At 37.1% G+C, this 20,538-nt stretch overlaps 2 protein-coding genes across 5 annotated transcripts in view; one reads left to right on the top strand and one right to left on the bottom strand.

Moving 5' to 3' along the window:
* The window catches only part of LOC121383266 (insulin-degrading enzyme-like), a 48,811-nt gene extending 47,621 nt beyond the window's left edge, over positions 1-1,190 (bottom strand). Inside the window, exon 1 of the mRNA XM_041513179.1 lies at positions 1,006-1,190. Within this exon, the coding sequence (XP_041369113.1) occupies positions 1,006-1,085 (80 nt within the window). The 5' untranslated portion in view covers positions 1,086-1,190. The remainder of the gene's footprint in view (positions 1-1,005) is intronic.
* Positions 1,191-1,282: 92 nt separating this feature from the next.
* On the top strand, positions 1,283-20,116 carry LOC121383071 (protein C19orf12 homolog). Of its 4 annotated transcripts, none has more exons than XM_041512842.1 (4): positions 1,283-1,423; positions 11,698-11,812; positions 14,770-14,862; positions 16,121-20,116. In XM_041512842.1, the coding sequence occupies exons 2-4, from the start codon at positions 11,716-11,718 to the stop codon at positions 16,339-16,341; spliced, it is 411 nt and encodes a 136-aa protein (XP_041368776.1). In that variant the 5' UTR covers positions 1,283-1,423; positions 11,698-11,715; the 3' UTR covers positions 16,342-20,116. The 4 variants fall into 4 exon arrangements, with proteins under 4 accessions (XP_041368776.1, XP_041368777.1, XP_041368779.1 ...); XM_041512843.1 differs by lacking the exon at positions 1,283-1,423 and adding an exon at positions 1,501-1,622; XM_041512845.1 differs by lacking the exon at positions 1,283-1,423 and adding an exon at positions 4,168-4,299.
* The last annotated feature ends 422 nt before the right edge of the window (positions 20,117-20,538 follow it).

Below are 20,538 nucleotides of genomic sequence, written 5' to 3'. Positions count from 1 at the left end.
ATTTTGTGTGTTTTTCTTCTAATTAGGTCCATTTGCTTCAGTTTACATTAAAAAAGTCATTAAAAAGATATGTTTAAAAAAATGTTTGTTGTATGCTATAACATATCGATGTCTGTTCTCGTTACAGCCAGTTTAGGGCACAATACATGCAGTTTTCTGCTGTCTGCCATTTTGGGTTTTTTATGGAATACTCTTCAAGAGGGGTGAAAGACTAAAATATTAATATAAAATCAATGATCTCTAGTGGTATCTTTAAACAATCAAATAATATTAATAATAATAAAATAATATGACGTCACCCCTCTTGTAGAATATTCCATAAAAAGTCAAAATGGAAGCCGGCACAAAATTACATGCTTTTTGCCCTATGCGATCTCAGCGAAGTCGATACAGGTGACATGGTTATCATCTAGTATGTGGAATCCATGCCATTGTTTTTTTTCAAGATTTCTGTCTGGACAAAATGTGGGTAAAATCTAACGAAAAATAAATTTATTGTAGTTTCTTGTTTCGGACCATCCCAATACATAGGGGCAAAACGACTCATAATGGAGGACGAAATGACTCATTCTAAGGGCGAAATGACTCGGGGCGAATAGGAATAAGGGCGAAACGACCCGGATTCCTTTGAATAGACCCACCTATGCAGGCTATGGGGATCGATCCTAGGCCGCATCAGACAAATGCTGTCCCTCTCAGTTTACTAGGGCCTACAGTACTAATGAACATCCCCCTTATTTATGTTTAAAAAAAAAAAAAAAAAAAAAAAAAAAAAAGGTTTATCAATTTACTGCAGAAAGATATCCGCCCAGTTCAACCCCCCCCCCCCCCCCCCCCCATCAATTTTAAAAAGAGAATTTTTTTTGATGGGGCTTATATGCAATGAATGAAAGGGTAGACCGGGCGGATATTTTTCCATTTACTGCCTAATTTGCAATACAATAGAACATTGTTTTCAAAAATAATAACAATAATAATAATAATAATAATTTGTCATGTGCAAACCTGTTCGGATTTTCAAGAAAAGTTTTCTGAAAAATCTTGGTGAAACTAGCCGATTTACCGACTGCTTTTTTTACAAACATGTATATTTTAATTTACATGAATTTCTTTTTTTCACCTATAATAAATAAGACCAGTATCTGGAGGTGAGCTTTTCTTTCAACTACGCCTCAAAATATTGAACTGAAAATACGATCCATCTGTTCTTTTGACTGAATATACGGAAACAGGAAAGACTCTTTTTCTTGTTTTCATTAAGAGTCTAGGAATAGTCATCGAATCGAGACTATTTCGTTCTTTGGATTTTATTTTAAAATATTTGTTTAGTTTGTTTATTTTTTATTGCTGGGGGTTCTGTGTGAAGCACCGTGTTCCTCCTGTGCTTGAATTGTAGAACTGACTGAAGAATTCTAAGTTTGGGGTTTGTTTGTTTTGGGTTTTTTCAGTCTGAAAATGTCTTGTAAAAAGAAACTAGACTAGAGTTGTCTCCCCATAGTTTACGATTGCAGTGCAGGAATGATGAAAGCCTTTTGTGATTTTTACTTTTAGTTACATTAGCGTACAGACTAAGCTCTGACAATTTATTCTTATTAGCTTAAGTGTAGATAGAATATTTTTTGGTAAGAGCTCGATAGTCATTTTGTATTTATAGTCCTTTCCAGCCTCCATCACCCATGAACATTCTTTTTTGTAAATAACCAAAAAAACTAAAAACTTTTTTGTGTAATTTAGAAAGAATCTGATCCGAAATAAATAATTTGTATTAAATACCATAGTAAGAAAATGGCATTCCCTGTGGGAAGGACATATAATTTGGTTGCTTCCTACGGGTACCAAACAACGTGAAACGTTTCTCCCGCAAGCCAGGTCGCCCCAGTCAGTTCACCCCAGGTCAGTTCGCTCCCAAATAGGATGTCAGTTCGCCCCCAAATAGGATGTCAGTTCGCCCCACGTGCATAGCCAGTTCGCCCCACAAAGGTACCAGTTCGCCCCCATGAAGATGCCACTGTGTTGATGTGAATGTTACCTTTTTAGATGATGATCATCTTTTTTTATGTTCATGGTTACTAATTAGTGGCCAAAAGAACGGATGCAATAATCCCTCAGTTAGAATAATGCTCACCAGAAGAGGCCATGTCGAATTGCGGTTCAAAGCCCTCTTAGGTGTTAGCTGAAGATGCATAATCAGCATCAAGGTTATGTAGCTGATTAACCATTGTTTTAAAATCAAATATGGTGGAGGTTTATTTCGTTTTATTTGTGATAGTTTGTAGATGCTCATAATTCTTTAAATTACTCAAATTATTTTTTTATTCTTAAAACAAATCCTATCTCTGGCAGGAATGGATGTTTTAATAAATGTTGATGATGTGGTTTATGTATAAAAGTGCTCTTTTTAATTTGCAAAGATGACACACATGTCTAACAATACAGATGAAGCACTATAGGTTCGATTAAGCGATTGGCCACATGCAAATCTGGATATCAGCCAGTCAAAATTAACTGAACTTAACACTATATACCGCTGTGCATGGACTGGTTTCCATCAATGGTAACTGGAATGGAAACTAGGGCAAGATATGCGGTTTGTGTATGGTCATATTAGACTTAAATTTGACAAACATACATTTATTTTAAATAAATCTATACTTTAAATGACAAATATATCGATTTTTAAAAACCATAAGTATCGATACAATAGTGCATGTATCGTGAATCATATCGTAGAGAGAAATATCGCGACATGTCGACTTAACGATGAAATGTTAGATCCCTAATGTATACAGTGCTTGCGAGATAAAAAATAGTGACTGCAGGATAAATTCAGTTATATCAAGAAATGTATTTAGTGTAAATTTATAATATTAATTTCTTGTTCTAGTACTGTCAGACTTCTTTAATACCACATTTACACCATCTAACCATAAATTGTTGGGAACAAACATACATCAATGGTATTCTGTTCATTACACTATAATTCACACATTCTGACACCAACAGATTAGCAAAAAACATGCATCTGACATCTAAAAAAATTATATTACATAATCACAGATGTTGTAGCATGTTGGCAGTACACACAGACACTTGGCATCCTTAATCTTGTCACAAGCTGACAGTGTCACATGATGTCCGAGTTACCAATGTCAGCTAAATCTGTATACGACGTACTATATTGCTTTTGAAAATAAACCATTAGTCATTCAGTTAAAGGAATAACTTTGAACAATCGTGTCTTCTATTATTATGACATTTTCTAAACGAAATAGGTACAAATTGTATAGATGTCTTTAAATAAAAAAAATGATTAGATTGACAGTGAATGCACATTGATTAATATATTTAATAATTATTAGCCATGTACTAAAACATTCATTCTTCATTTCCTCCTTGAGGTGGCAACTATACCCACGAGTCATCATCTTATACACCATATATCCGTATACATATAAGGTGGCTGGGTTATGATAGCTCAACCTTGGGTGGGGGGGGGGGTCCTGTCCAACTAGTGCCATTTTATCATATACTAGCTGTCCTCTTATGGGAGGGTGTATATATAAAAGATACCTTGGTGCTTTTGGATGGTGGTATAATTGTTGTGCATGGCTGCACCTGTGTCTGTCCGTCCCTCTCTCTCTCTCACAACAGATGCTTATTTCTTGTGGGTATCTGGGCCACACATCTGTCATTTCTCATGTAGCCATGGAGTGGCAGTTGCGGGTTTCCTCCCTCATGGGATGGGACAAAAACTCAGTGGTAAAGTGCTCGTCTGATGCATGGTCGGTCTAGGATCAATTTCCACCGGTGAGTCCATTTGGTTATTTCTCATTCCAGCCAGTGCACCACAACTGGTATATATCAAAGGCCGTGATATGTGCTTTCCTGTCTGGTACATGTATGATGCATATGTAAAAGATCCCTTGCTACTAATGGGAAGATGATGATCTAGTAGGTTTTCTCTCTAAGACTACATGTAAAAATTACTGAATGTTTGACATCTAATAGCCGATTATTAGTAAATGAATGTGCTATATTGGTATCGTTAAACAAGAAAACTTTACACTTTTTCCATTCTCGTTATCTGTGTGATGCTTAACCATATGTCTAACACAATATAACCGTAAATTTAAATGTGTTGAGTGCATTAATGTTTTAACAAAATATTTCTTCCTTCCCATCTGGGCAAGATTGGGCTAGCATTCAGCATACAAGATGGGAGGGGGCATCGATCTGCCCGAGCCCTCCCCAATGCTGGAAACATCTTCATATTGGTGCAAAAATGACTGAGATGTTCGGGTGAGAATGAGCTACATGTAGCCTGAAACCTTGTCACCATGTATTTCCATCACTCTACTCACAATCTTGATTGTAATCTGTAAGAATGTGTAGTGATTCATTTGGAACCCCATGTATATATTATACATGTAGCATTTTGGTAGTAGGGGTGGGACGTAGCCCAGTGGTAAAGCGTTCGCTTGATGCGTGGTCGTTCTAGGATCGATCCCCGTCGGTGGACCCGTTGAGCTATTTCTCGTTACAGCCAGTGCTCCACAGCTGGTGTAACAAAGGCTGTGGTATATACTAATAGAATCTATCGCCGTTGTGAGGTATAGATAAGGAAATTCCAACCCGAGGGACAAAATGTTTTTTGTGAGGGCTGAAGTTTACCGAGGCCCTTGCAAACGACATAAACGACATAAAAATGACATAAAAATGCAACAACTTAACAATAAATATAAAGTTGAAAATATTAATTTGTTTAAATATTTTTAAAACAATGATACAAATTAAGTGAAATGGCAATTTTTGTTGTTGAAAACCATGAGTTATAACGTCAATCGTCGTAAAACATGAGTTATGACGTCACGCATATGTATAAATCGTCTAGCCCTCGAATCAGACAGATTTTTCTAGCCCTAGGGTCAGACAGATTTTTCTAGCCCTAGGGTCAGACAGATTTTTGTAGCACCGTGCAAATATTTTTAATATATACTTATATATATTTTCATTTTTATATCAAATTAAGGTTTATAAGCACATTGTCTTGAGCACACACCTCAGCTATCTGGGCTGTCTGTCCAGGACAGTGGGTTAGTGGTTAGTGAGAAAGATGTTGGTGTAGTGGCCTTAGACCTTCCCACTGAATCCAAGGTTCGCACATGCTTGAAAAGGCCCTAAATTTGAAGGATTGCCCTAAAAAGTCCCTATTTTGATCATCTAGCCATAAAAAGGCCTATATTTTACAGGCAAGTTCACAAAAGACCCTAAATTGGGCCATATAAGCCCTGAAATCGAAAAGACATTTTTCTTCTTCCGGAAACATTAAATAAATTGCCAAAAATACATAGATATCTACATTCATTTGTTGATCTCTATGCTCGCTCGAACGTTGGTGTGTAAACAATGCCAAAATGATACCAATTAACGATTCATTCGTAAAACATCGTCAGTGTTCAGTATTGTTCGTAGAAGGATTCATTCGTAACGTTTGGGGAGCGCATGATTGGTCATTCTAAAACGAAACACGTTTCTAAAATACTATTCAACAGTCTTAATCTCAGTGCAAACTAAAAAAAACCCCAGAATATTCTAAAATTATCTGAACTGAATCAGACATTTATGCCTATGTGGATTCTACGTATTTATGAATGTTTACGACGGCCCGCTCAAACATAACTCCCATTATTTTGTCGAGTTCGTAGGTCATTGCAAATGGTGGAAAGCATAGTTTTAGTCCCTAAATTTTACTTATATTGACCCTATAAAAGTCCCTAAAAAGCCCCTGAATTTAGGTTTGAAATTTCTGTATGAACCATGGAATCGCTAGACTCGCTTTGGGTGGGAGCCGTTAATGGGATGCGAACCCAGTATCTACCAGCCTATTGTCTGATGGCTTAACCACTACACCACTGAGGCCGGGGAACAAAAATGAGAGCCTGAACAGAGACTGCAGCTTTAAGGTTGTTATAAATAGGTGTCTACACTTTGTTCAGGCCTTGCTATTCTTTAAGGTTGTTATAAATAGGTGTCTGCACCTTGTTCAGGCCTTGCTATTCTTTAAGGTTGTTTAAAATAGGTGTCTGTACCTTGTTCAGGCCTTACTATTCTTTAAGGTTGTTATAAATAGGTATCGACACCTTGTTCAGGCCTTGTTATTCTTTAAGATAGTTATAAATAGGTGTCTACACCTTGTTCAGGACTTGCTATTCTTTAAGGTTGTTATAAATAGGTGTTTACACCTTGTTCAGGCCTTGTTATTCTTTAACTTAGTGTAAGGTTGTTATAAATAGGTGTCTGCACCTTGTTCAGGACTTGCTATTCTTTAACTTAGTGTAAGGTTGTTATAAATAGGTGTCTGCACCTTGTTCAGGCCTTGCTATTCTTTAAGGTTGTTATAAATAGGTGTCTGCACCTTGTTCAGGCCTTGCTATTCTTTAAGGTTGTTATAAATAGGTGTCTGCACCTTGTTCAGGCCTTGTTATTCTTTAAGATGGTTACAAATAGGTGTCTACACCTTGTTCAGGACTTGCTATTCTTTAAGGTTGTTGTAAATAGGTGTCTGCACCTTGTTCAGGCCTTGCTATTCTTTAAGGTTGTTATAAATAGGTGTCTGCACCTTGTTCAGGCCTTGCTATTCTTTACGGTTGTTGTAAATAGGTGTCTGCACCTTGTTCAGGCCTTGCTATTCTTTAAGGTTGTTATAAATAGGTGTCTGCACCTTGTTCAGGCCTTGCTACTCTTTAAGATTGTTATAAATAGGTGTCTGCACCTTGTTCAGGCCTTGCTATTCTTTAACGTTATAAATAGGTGTCTGCACCTTGTTCAGGCCTTGCTATTCTTTAACATTGTTATAAATAGGTGTCTGCACCTTGTTCAGGACTTGCTATTCTTTAACGTTATAAATATGTGTCTGCACCTTGTTCAGGCCTTGCTACTCTTTAAGATTGTTATAAATAGGTGTCTACACCTTGTTCAGGCCTTGTTATTCTTTAAGGTTGTTATAAATAAGTGTCTGCACCTTGTTCAGGACTTGCTATTCTTTAAGGTTGTTATAAATAGGTGTCTACACCTTGTTCAGGCCTTGCTATTTTTTAAGGTTGTTGTAAATAGGTGTCTGCACCTTGTTCAGGCCTTGCTATTCTTTAAGGTTGTTATAAATAGGTGTCTGCACCTTGTTCAGGCCTTGCTATTCTTTAAGGTTGTTATAAATAGGTGTCTGCATCTTGTTCAGGCCTTGCTATTTTTTAAGGTTGTTATAAATAGGTGTCTGCACCTTGTTCAGGCCTTGCTATTTTTTAAGGTTGTTATAAATAGGTGTCTACACCTTGTTCAGGCCTTGCTATTCTTTAACGTTATAAATAGGTGTCTGCACCTTGTTCAGGCCTTGCTACTCTTTAAGATTGTTATAAATAGGTGTCTGCACCTTGTTCAGGCCTTGCTACTCTTTAAGATTGTTATAAATAGGTGTCTGCACCTTGTTCAGGCCTTGCTATTCTTTAAGGTTGTTTAAAATAGGTGTCTGTACCTTGTTCAGGCCTTACTATTCTTTAAGGTTGTTATAAATAGGTATCGACACCTTGTTCAGGCCTTGTTATTCTTTAAGATAGTTATAAATAGGTGTCTACACCTTGTTCAGGACTTGCTATTCTTTAAGGTTGTTATAAATAGGTGTTTACACCTTGTTCAGGCCTTGCTATTCTTTAACTTAGTGTAAGGTTGTTATAAATAGGTGTCTGCACCTTGTTCAGGCCTTGCTATTCTTTAAGGTTGTTATAAATAGGTGTCTGCACCTTGTTCAGGCCTTGCTATTCTTTAAGGTTGTTATAAATAGGTGTCTGCACCTTGTTCAGGCCTTGTTATTCTTTAAGATGGTTACAAATAGGTGTCTACACCTTGTTCAGGACTTGCTATTCTTTAAGGTTGTAAATAGGTGTCTGCACCTTGTTCAGGCCTTGCTATTCTTTAAGGTTGTTATAAATAGGTGTCTGCACCTTGTTCAGGCCTTGCTATTCTTTACGGTTGTTGTAAATAGGTGTCTGCACCTTGTTCAGGCCTTGCTATTCTTTAAGGTTGTTATAAATAGGTGTCTGCACCTTGTTCAGGCCTTGCTACTCTTTAACATTGTTATAAATAGGTGTCTACACCTTGTTCAGGCCTTGCTACTCTTTAAGGTTGTTATAAATAGGTGTCTGCACCTTGTTCAGGCCTTGCTATTCTTTAACGTTATAAATAGGTGTCTGCACCTTGTTCAGGCCTTGCTATTCTTTAACATTGTTATAAATAGGTGTCTGCACCTTGTTCAGGCCTTGCTATTCTTTAAGTTTGTTTAAAATAGGTGTCTGCACCTTGTTCAGGCCTTGCTATTCTTTAAGGTTGTTTAAAATAGGTGTCTACACCTTGTTCAGGACTTGCTATTCTTTAACTTAGTGTAAGGTTGTTATAAATAGGTGTCTACACCTTGTTCAGGCCTTGCTATTCTTTAAGGTTGTTATAAATAGGTGTCTGCACCTTGTTCAGGCTTTGCTACTCTTTAACATTATAAATAGGTGTCTGCACCTTGTTCAGGCCTTGCTATTCTTTAAGGTTGTTATAAATAGGTGTCTGCACCTTGTTCAGGCCTTGCTATTCTTTAACGTTATAAATAGGTGTCTGCACCTTGTTCAGGCCTTGCTACTCTTTAAGATTGTTATAAATAGGTGTCTACACCTTGTTCAGGCCTTGTTATTCTTTAAGGTTGTTATAAATAGGTGTCTGCACCTTGTTCATGCTTTGCTATTCTTTAAGGTTGTTATAAATAGGTGTCTACACCTTGTTCAGGCCTTGCTATTTTTAAAGGTTGTTGTAAATAGGTGTCTGCACCTTGTTCAGGCCTTGCTATTCTTTAAGGTTGTTATAAATAGGTGTATGCACCTTGTTCAGGCCTTGCTATTCTTTAAGGTTGTTATAAATAGGTGTCTGCACCTTGTTCAGGCCTTGCTATTCTTTAAGGTTGTTATAAATAGGTGTCTGCACCTTGTTCAGGCCTTGCTATTTTTTAAGGTTGTTATAAATAGGTGTCTACACCTTGTTCAGGCCTTGCTATTCTTTAACGTTATAAATAGGTGTCTGCACCTTGTTCAGGCCTTGCTACTCTTTAAGATTGTTATAAATAGGTGTCTGCACCTTGTTCAGGCCTTGCTACTCTTTAAGATTGTTATAAATAGGTGTCTACACCTTGTTCAGGCCTTTCTATTCTGTGTATGTGTATTTTTATTTACACTGTATTTTAACTTGGTTTGGGGCAGGACATAGCCCAGTGGTAAAGCTCACGCCTAATGCATGATCGGTCTAGGATCGATCCCCGTCTTTTGGTCCATTGAGCTATTTCTCATTCCAGCCAGTACACCACGACGGACATGCATGTACCAAAGGCTATGGTAAAGAATAGCAAGGCAGTAACAAAGTGTAGACACCTATTTGTAACAACCTTAAAGAATAGCAATGCCTAAACAAGGTGTAGACACCTATTTATCTGTGGGATGGTGCATATAAAAGATCCCTTGCTACTAATGGAAAAAATGTAGCAGGTTTCCTCTCTATGACTTTGTCAAAATGACCATACGTTTGACATCCAATATAGCCGATGGTTAATAAATCAATGTGTTATAGTGGTGGTTTTTAACAAAACAAACTTTTAAACTTGGTTATACCAAGCTTTGCACAATTGTCCTGAACACACATATACTGCATGCAACTATCAATTAACATTGTTTCTTTATTACCAGTATTTATTTCTGTGGTTTTGTTGAACATTACATAACCTACGTGTGTATAAAAAAAAAAATCAATCTTCATTAAAGGGATTCGACCCAGAGACCCTCTGTATGAGAATCCAGTGCTCTACTGAGATAATAGGGAAATTTCTACTGCCGGTAGAAGCACTTGATATTAACACTACTACATTCACCTGGTATAATTCTGTGAAGTTATTCAAATCTGGATTATTTCAGCATTCACTGTATTTTCCATCTATATATTCCTGTGTATTTTTTACAGTAGTGCAACTACCTGTACATGTAGCTGTCAGCAAGATTTGTGGGAGCCTACCACGGCAATATATTCAACCAAAATACAGCTGGAGATGGTTAAATAAATCTTTTGCTTCCCTCCTTCCACTCCCTCCAATGAGTCATATAGACCTGTTAACAGATATTTGAGGACAAGTCACTTGTCGCACTAGTGATCAATAACAATAAAGAGAATAACAGACCATACATGTACATATACTCAGGGCATGATGTATACATGTTGAAAACAAAAATTGTTTTCTATACAAGGCTGTAAGAATAGTATTAAAATATTGTTATTGTGGAAAAAACAAAAATTGTGTACATAAAAAGTGTGTGTACCTGCGATACTGGACATGTAAATACATTGAGCTGAAAAATGGAGGGAGATTGACTTTAAAATTGTAGCTTTGGATTGAAGTACATGTATACCTTGATCACATGTGGGGAGCGGGACGTAGCCTAGTGGTAAAGCACTAGCTTGATGCGCAGTCGGTTTGGGATCGATCCCGTCGGTGGGCCCATTGGGCTATTTCTCGTCCCAGCCAATGCATCACGACTGGTATATCAAAGGCAGTGGTATGTGCTATCCTGTATGTGGGATGGTCCATATAAAAGATCCCTTGCTACTAATTGAAAAATATAGCAGATTTCCTCTCTAAGACTATATGTCAACATTACCAAATGTTTGACATCCAGTAGCAGATGATTAATAAATTAATAAGCTCATTAAACAAAATAAAACTTCTTTTTTTTTATTACATGCAGATGCAGTACATTGTATAACGTCCCAACCAGTGCACTACAACTCTTATATCAAAGGCTGTGGTATGTGCTGTCCTGTCTGTGGGAAAGTGTATATAAAAGAGCTCTTGCTGCTAATGGAAAAATGTAGCGGGTTACCTCTAAGACTATGAGTAAAAAAAACTGCTACATATTTGACATTCAATAGCTGATGATTAATAATTAATCAATGTGCTCTATAGCGGTGGTGTTAAAACAAACTTTTACATTCAATGCAAGTGCTTTGTAAAATCCATCTCCATATGTAAGTGTTGTTACGTTAAGTCAGTTCCATATTATGATTAGGTACTGATGTATAGACTCTACATGTTTATTTTGGGGGGGCTGTTCAAGAATTTATCATACATGTATATGGTGATAGTGGGAGGCACAGTAAATAATTACTTTATATCTGGTGAATCTACCACACGGTTTTTTCACTCCTTTGCATTAAATGATATTTTATTTCATGGGTGCTGGGTACATGTACATACACCTCTTCATCATTATGATAAATTCTTGACTAGTCTTTACTTGTTTGTATTACACAGGCACGGAGGAAGCAAGTAGACATTGAGGGGCGACTCAGATCGAGGACTCGAAGCAAAGTTTCTAGGGTGTTTGGGGGTATGTTCCCCCTTAAATTTTTGAAAACTTGATGTCCTGAAATGCAATTTCCTGCATTCTACAAGTAAAATTCATCTCAGCTTTAAGATTTACTACTAATAATATTTTTGATTCAGAATTATTGGAGGGGATAGAGTCACCCCCCCCCCCCCCCCCCCCCCCCCCCTGCTCCACCGTGCCTGTTACCTATTCAATCAGTGTCCTGGTCTGCCTTATATACAAGTATATGTACTTTCAGACTTACTTTCTGAACAGTATGGCTGCAGCTGTTCTAGGCGCAGCATTCATTCCATATTTCAACCACCTCATTGAGATCTTGGAAACAAACAAAGAACTGAAAAAGACTGCGCTAGGTAAGAAAAACTGTTGTTCCGTGAAATTACATTATCAGTGTGTGTTATGTGTACATGTCTGTAACTTGTGCAAGTTAAAGGTTAAAGATGAAGTGTATTATATTACTGATCTTATTCTCTGGTAGGGTTGTCACGTTTACATAAAAAAAATTAATGTCCAGACGAAACCTATTAAATGATTATAAAAAGATATACCACCAACATCTAGTTAATCAATATAGATATAAAACTTGATGAGAAATATTTCATACAAACTGGGAATAATTGCTTCTTTTTTTTAAGCTTTATTTTAAACATGATATACAACAATAAATACCATACCTCAACTTTTTTTCTTTTTTTTGGCACCATGCAGGCCAGCTGTCTGATATTGTCACACGTTAAACTGAATAAATTATAATTCAGTATATTAACCTGTTAGCTCCCACTCATAAACTGAATATTACTGAATGCATTAACATTACTATCTGAATCTCCTGAAATTTTCTAGATTACAGTGCAACTGGGGCCATCTCAAAGGCATATATTTTTCAGGATATGTCACAGAAATTTTGAGAATAGTTAATTACATGTACATACAAACACATGGAATTTCTGTCTCTGAGTTAAATTAGGATATCAGTTTTATTCTGTGGAAGTAAGAATGGAGAATTCACATTTAGCATAACATGATAACGTCAATATTCTACATCATCAACTGATTATCCAGGGCTCACCCTGGATCAAAAATACCTGTAGCCCAAAAGGTACCCAAATGGGATTTTTATGAGCCATAATGAAAATGTTTTAGCCAAAATTGTTTTTTGCAGTACGGTATAGAGTATTTATATATGAATATGGCGGGACGTAGTCCAGTGGTAAAGTGTAAGCTTGATGCACGGTTGGTCTAGGATCGATCCCCATCGGTGGACCCATTGGGCTATTTCTCGTTCCAGCCAGTGCTCCACAACTGGTGTAACAAAGGCCATGATATGTACTATCCTGCCTGTGGGATGGTGCATATAAAAGTTCCCTTGCTGCTAATCAAAACGAATAGTCCATGAAGTGGCGACAGCAGGTTTTCTCTCTCAATATCTGTGTGGTCCTTAACCATATGTCCGACGCCATATAACCATAACTAAATTGTGACGAGTGAGTCGTTAAATAAAACATTTCCTTCTTATATATGAAAATGCATCTTTTTCAGCTAATTATGTACAAACTGGAATAAATCTGAATAACAAAACCAAAATTTTAGCCACTTTCAAATTTTATAAGCTATTTTTTGTAAAAATTAGCCAATGGCTAATTTGGCTATTGACAACATGAGCCCTGATTATTTGTCTTCTACCGGTTCAACCAGAGGGGACTATACATGTAGGTTTCATCTCCGTCCTTCTGTCTGTCTGTTTGTCATTCCCACATACATGTATAGTTTTCTGGATGTTTTTTTAACCAATGCCATGAGATATTGAGCTAAAATTTTGTATATAGGTTTATTATGCACCGTCACAAATTAAGTTTGATATTCATGGAGATTTACACGTTTTTACAGTTATGGCCCTTGAATTTAGGAGATCTAAAATTTTGTTTTACGGACTTTCTTTTATAGCAATTATGCTTCAAGATATTGAGCAGAAATTTTGTGTATAGCTTTATCATGTACTGATGGAGATCAAGTCTGACTTTTATGGTGATTTACTCATTTATTACAGTTATGAAAAATTGTTGGCCCCGGTAGGGTACATGTATCAGAATGCTTGTTATCTTTATCCTATAATTATCCTATTAAACAAAGTAAATTAACTTGAATGATGGTTTGCCATTTAAGATATTGTTATATTGATACCATAATGATATAAATTCACATGCTAAGTGGAGCTAAAAGGTGTGTGCTATACAACAACTTATTCTGAATGTGCACGTAAAACCCTAGGCTATGACCATGAAGCTAAAAATTACTCTCCCTGAACTAGTCTTATGGAAGTCATAGGGAATGAGAGAGATAGCTACCCTTTATTTTATTTCAACTTATTTCCGTGATTATATCCAATTAAGGTTCAAGCACGCTGTCCTTTGCACATGCACACCTCAGCTATCTGGGCCGGCTGTCCAGGACAGTGGGTTAGTTGTTAATTGTTAGTGGTTAGTGAGAGAGAAGAGGGTGTAGTGGTCTTACACCTACCCACTGAGTCGTTAAAACTCGCTTTGGGTGGGAGCCAGTACCGTGTTGCGAACCCTGTACCTACCAGCCTTACGTCCAATGGCTTAATCACGACACCACCGAGGCCGGTGTTCCCCTTAAACAGCGAAGTCTGGTGGAAGAGCACTCATATTATAATACGTTTCTGTCTATGGGAATGTACACATAAAAGATTCCTTGCTGCTTTATGAGTAGGATCGAGTACCGTAGCCTAAGTCGTAGCACAGGGTTTCCTGTCTTTCTCAATTGATCAAACATCAAAATAATTATATTTTTGAGACCCATGGTCCATATAGTCTAAAAATATGCTGAGGTCAGGGTTTTATCGCCTAATATGTATCTAGACTCTGATAATTAGCATCATTACCCACCATTCCCCAAAGGCTATGTTGTTTTTTATTCCCAATTTTGGACTAAAACATTCCCAATCTGAATGTAAATCTCAAACAAACACCCTTCTCCCCCCCCATCCTTTAACATTTTATCAGGCAAAATAGATATATTAATTTTAATAAATACAAATACATAATATTACTCTTACTAAGCTTAACAATATGTTTTAGAAATGAAACTAAAATTCTCAAAGTCAAAGTCATGGGCATCAAGTCAAATGTTAGAAATAAAACCCTGGAGGTGATGATAAACAAATATTCCTTTCCTTTCTAAAATTATCATTCAGCATTTGAATAAATATTTTTCAGTTTCTGTAAAATAGTTTTTTTATTTTGCCGAGGATATTGCTGTGATAAGCTGGAAGTTGTTTTTTATTGTACAGGCATTTTGAGGCAGGTGGCTTGGGGTGCCGGCGGTACAGTGGTTGGAGGATGTTTAGGTGGACCACCTGGAGCCTTGGTTGGTGGTATAACCGGTAAGTACTGTCGGCTTTAGATCTTCCTTATTTCAGCACAGCAGGTATTTAGTTTTTTTTTTCTCAGTGCAGCAGTGTTAAAAACAGCTGGGTGCATTTGGCACACATTATTAGGCCATCATCTGCTGAAGTTTTACTGGTTTTGTGTTTAATTTAACTGTCATCATGTTAGCATTTAAAAAAACTATTTGTTATCCCACTGCCCCCTTTTGTTTTTTTGTTTTGTTTGAATTCTAACTTATTTCCAATGGGGCAGTGTATCCTGTTGTACAACTTATTGTGTTATCCATCTATATCTCCACATCCCAGTCCTTGCATCTAACTGCGACATGTGCTGGTCTCTTGTGGCTATCTGTACCACATACAGGTCTGCCATTTCCCATTAGCTTTAGCTGTGGGCATAGTCTGACCTCAGTGGTTCATTGTTACTACTGACAGACATGCATGGGTTAGACCAGCTTTACTAGTGGCAGAGGTCAAGGATGCCAGATGGGTCCAAATATGGACACAAAGACTGCACCCATGGAGGAAGCTGAGATTAATTTGGGCAGTCATATTTTAAATAGTGTTTACCACCATGACTTTGGTGCAATCTAAAACACTGGTAGTAGTATCTGTATTACAATAATTCCATGAAAGCAAGTTTTAATTCTTCATCTGTACAAGGTACCATTTTGAAAGTGTATATAAAAGATTACTTGCTTCTGTACATAAGAGTAGCCACAGTAACAGCAACCTTTTAATGGTATACCATGCCATATTGAAACAAAATTTTGCTTACTTGTGGTTATCTGTCACACATTCATAACATAAGCTCATATTCAGTCTAGTGTACCATTAATCAATTTTGCTTTCTTTTTTAAAGGTGCAGACCTTAGTTTTAACCCGTAAAAAATGGACTAAGTTTAGTTCATTTATAAACTTGTAACTCATTTGGATAAAGTGACAATAGAGTGAAAGAAGAGTCTGTGACGTTAAAACAGGAAATATCCTTAAAAATAGACTGGAACTCATATCAATAAACCACTACTTCTCAGACGCATGTGCGGTTTTAAAAATATGTAAAATGCAATTTTTGGAAGTACAGACACCAGGATGACCAGAAACACTTCTGTTCTATGGAAATGGATAATCTGAAGAATAAGATATAAGTAATGTTTGATTTCAGTTATCATAAACGGTTCTAATAGTGAAACATATGCTGTAGTGTTTAAAAACTAGGGTCTAGCTGTCCCTTTAAAGATGTTGATTGTTTCAGGTGCTGTGATTGGCTATGCTGTCGGTGATGAGTACCAGTCATTGGTTAAAACTTTGAAGAACCTGACAGATGATGAAAAACGGAGGATTGTTGACAAAGTACAAGATGTTGTTGGCTCGACAGGAATTGAAGCTCTGACCAGATTTGTGGGTTTCCAGGCACAGCGAGAGATTTTGATCAACATTCTGCAAAAAGCAACCAAAGAAATGAGAGGTGGTTGATCCGCTGAACAATAATTGGAACATGTGTACTGACATTTTTGGACAGATAATAAGTTATGTTAAAACAAGAAGCAAAAACAATGAGAAGTGACAGCCGCTGATAGCATTTACACTTAACATTGACTTTACACTTAACATTGACTTTGAAATATGCACAGACATATATATTGTAGAGACGTATGGTTTGTGTATAAATTATAAAAACAATCATAAACAGGGCTAGCTTCAGGTAAGCAGAAAATGTCGCTTAATTATCAAACTTCAAAATTATCAGAAAGTCAGTTATTTTATAGCAAAATGTAAATTATTAGATGAAATTATTTCACTAAAATAAAATTTGCCAATTGTTTTTAAAATTTGTAATTGGTGACGGGTGCCAGAGCTAGCCCTGCATGACAAAAGTGTATCACATGTATAAAAATATATGCACATACACAGGGCTCGAACTTTAGAATTTGTCACCTACTGCATTTAAAACAAAATAAAAAGATGTAATTGCCATGGGTAAAATAGCCAGCCAACAGCAATTTTCAAATCTGCCTATGGTAAAAAAAAAAAATGACCTTTACAGCAAATAAATATGACTGAAAGGTTATTTTGTTTGCATGTAGACATATTTCAATTGTACAGATTTTTAAATACTGGCAGATAATGTATACCAGATATATTCATTTTGCTGTTGTTGAGGAGTTTTTCTGACGGCAGTAATTTTTATCCAGCGCACAAAAGTGCCATCAGTGACACTCCCGACCCATGGCAATATATATCTCAATGACGGCAATTGCCATCGTTTTTGTCATTAAATTCGAGCCCTGATACATATGTACAGCTCATTCCTTTCTGGTACTGGGTTATCATTCATTTTGAAATTACAATCTCACCTCACCATATTATATACTACCTGACAAAAAATAAGGGAACGACTGATGTGAATGTAACTATCGTTGACATGCACTGTTACAATACAGTGGCGTTGCATCTGAACGCTTCTTCTGATCAAAATGAAATTTCACATCATGCATGAACAGCATGTGATGTACGTGCACACAGAAGATCATGTGTATGTGCTTATCCTGGAACTCACAAACACTGATGTAAGTGAGGTAATCACATGCGTGAAAATGGTCCCAAAACGATACCTTAATGAAGAGACGAAATGGCGAATTGTCGGTACGATAGAGGGAGGTACGTCAATATGCCAAGTTGCCCGAATGTTTGGTAAATCAAAAAGTGTAATTTCTAGATTGTGGGATAAGTACCGTCAAACTGGCGGGGTTGCAACGAGACCTGGGCGTGGCAGGCCTAAAAAGACGACACCTCGACAAAATCGTACCATAACATTAATTGTTCTACGCAATAGATTCAAATCAGCTACTGCTATCAACAGTGAATTCCGTACAATAACAGGAAGGCGAATTTCAACATTGACCGTCAAGAACAGACTCTACAAAGCCCGCCTGAAAGCGAGGCGTCCTCTGAAGGGTGTGACCCTAACAGCTCACCATAGGCGGCAACGGTTACGGTGGGCTAGGCAACACCAGGGACGGACTGTGAGACAATGGCGTTACACCATGTTTACAGACGAATCGAGGTTCTGCCTGAGATTCACAGATGGCAGAAAACGTTGGCGACGTAGCTGCGAGAGATATGCCTGGGCTACAATTCTAGACCATGATCGGTATGGGGGTGGTAGTGTCATGGTGTGGGGAGGGATCACACATAAAAGGCGAACAGATTTGATTATTGTTAATGGAAATTTGACTGGCCAGAGATATCTGGACCAAATTTTGTGTCCTGTCGTTGTTCCAGTGGCAAAAAATATTGGCAGAAATTTTGAATTTCAAGACGACAATGCAAGTCCACATCGTGCTCAGATAGTCACCGATTACCTACGACAACAAGGCATACCGACAATCGACTGGCCCGCTAAGTCCTCCGATATGTCCCCTATAGAGCACCTGTGGGACGTTCTTGGGCGGAGAGTGTACGCAAGGGACCCAGCACCCGCCAACGTGGCCCAGCTTGCGGTAGCCTTTCAGAATGAATGGCGGGCAATACCCAGGGCAACCATACGTACATTAATCAACAGTATGCCATCAAGGTGTCGAGCATGCATCGCCCAAAATGGTGGACACACCAGATATTGATATACACGCCCCAAATTGGTTTTCCAGACATTAATCGAAATAAAACATTCACTATAATTTCACCCGTTCCCTTATTTTTTGTCGGTAGTATATTATCATTTATGAAATGCATAACACAGCCACACCTACTGTTTGTCGGTCTATCACAATGTTTCCAAATTGTTTATTTCCATTTTTTTATGGATTTTGTATTTTCACTTCCTGTTGCAGGGCTCGAACTTCAGAATTTGTCTCCCATTGCTATTTTGTTTTTATATTGCCGTAGGTGAAACAGCTCACCATCGGTAATTTAAAGCCTGCCACAGCTGTTTGGAAAAAAAAAAAAGAAGACTTTTGCAGCAAATAAATAAGACTCAAAGGTTATTTTGCTGTATATGACGTTTTAATTAAATGTACTGTTATATATACTGGCAGATAATGTACACCAGGTGTAAACATTTTGCCATCATTGAGGTGGTTTACCGACAGCACTTTTGTGCCATCAGTGATGCTCCAGACCTAGGGCAATTTATATCTCGACGGCAATTGCCGTCTGTGCCATCGTTAAATTTGATCCCTGCTGTTGTATACAGGAATCACTGTAATGGTAACTCATAAGGGTATGGGTCTTTTCTAACGGAGATTGTCACCATCAGATGATGTCGTGATGTATATCTGTGTCAAAGTTGTAGTCTTCTTCGAGTACTCGTGGAGGCCCTAATACCAGTAGTTTTTTCATGTTATTTATAGTGTGCAAGATTTATCCACTAGATTGCTACACAGTGTCCAAGGAGAAAACAAGATACAGCTAAAATTACTCTTCCATTTTGCTCCATCTCTCACAAACTATAAGTCCTAGACCAATAAAACATTGTTTATAGTTGCACAGGTCTAAGCATGTTCGTCACAATGCCTGTGGGAAAAAAACCACAATAATAAAAATATTATTTATAATAATTGTTTTTTATGGTTTTTTTACTTAAGATTTTTTTAATATGCAATGAGATTAATATCTATGAATGCATCTGTTATCAACTATATACATGTAGTAGACGATATATTTATATATTTACTTCCGCAGAATTCTGGTATAAATGCAGTTACTCTATCCCAAAATGGGGACAGAACGTAGCCCAGTGGTAAAGCGCTCACCTGATGCATGGTCAGTCTTGGATCGATCCCTATTGGTGGAACCATTGGGCAATTTCTCATTCCAGCCAGTGCACCATGACTGGTATATATCAAAGGCCATGTTACATTATGTGCTATCTTGTCTATGGGATGGTGCATATAAAAGATTTCATGGCATCCATAATAAATCAATGTGCTCTAGTGGTGTCATTAAACAAGAGAAACTTAACTATCCCAAAGCTGTTGCATATTCAAGGCTCTGATTTTAATGGATGATTTATTTAACAAAGACTTAATTATGTAGATGTGCAATCATTAGTGCAAACTGTGTGTACACATGTTGTTTATCATTAATATTTTAACAATATATTACTCATATATTTTATGTACTGTACATGTAGTTTGATATTTTTGTTACATTCTTTACAATTTACTTGGTGTTGAAAAGAGTAAATTTATAATATTATATGTCAATAATTTGTATCAAATTAATGTTTGAAATAAAAAGTTAAAATATTTTGATGGTATTTACTTATTATTTGTACATACTTAGTACCGAGTATTAAGTTGCGTGGTGTTTGTGACGTCAGCAGAGCTAATTATCCGTTCATCGTCCATTCACTTTTAAGCTTTTCTATGATGTTGGTGACATCAGCAGAGCTAATTATCCGTTCATCGTCCATTCACTTTTAAGCTTTTCTATGATGTTGGTGACATCAGCAGATCTAATTATCCGTTCATCGTCCATTCACTTTTAAGCTTTTCTATGATGTTGGTGACATCAGCAGAGCTAATTATCCGTTCATCGTCCATTCACTTTTAAGCTTTTCTATGATGTTGGTGACATCAGCAGAGCTAATTATCCGTTCATCGTCCATTCACTTTTAAGCTTTTCTATGATGTTGGTGACATCAGCAGAGCTAATTATCCGTTCATCGTC

The sequence above is a fragment of the Gigantopelta aegis genome, chromosome 10 (assembly GCF_016097555.1).
Source record: "Gigantopelta aegis isolate Gae_Host chromosome 10, Gae_host_genome, whole genome shotgun sequence".
Classification (NCBI taxonomy): domain Eukaryota; kingdom Metazoa; phylum Mollusca; class Gastropoda; order Neomphalida; family Peltospiridae; genus Gigantopelta; species Gigantopelta aegis.
This window is presented reverse-complemented; position numbering and strand designations above follow the sequence as displayed.

Coding starts and splice junctions, on each gene's coding strand:
- LOC121383071 (XM_041512842.1), top strand. CDS start 11,716: ATGGCTGCAGCTGTTCTAGGCGCAGCATTCATTCCATATTTCAACCAC. Junction 11,813..14,769: donor ACTGAAAAAGACTGCGCTAG/GTAAGAAAAACT, acceptor TTTATTGTACAG/GCATTTTGAGGCAGGTGGCT. Junction 14,863..16,120: donor CTTGGTTGGTGGTATAACCG/GTAAGTACTGTC, acceptor TGATTGTTTCAG/GTGCTGTGATTGGCTATGCT.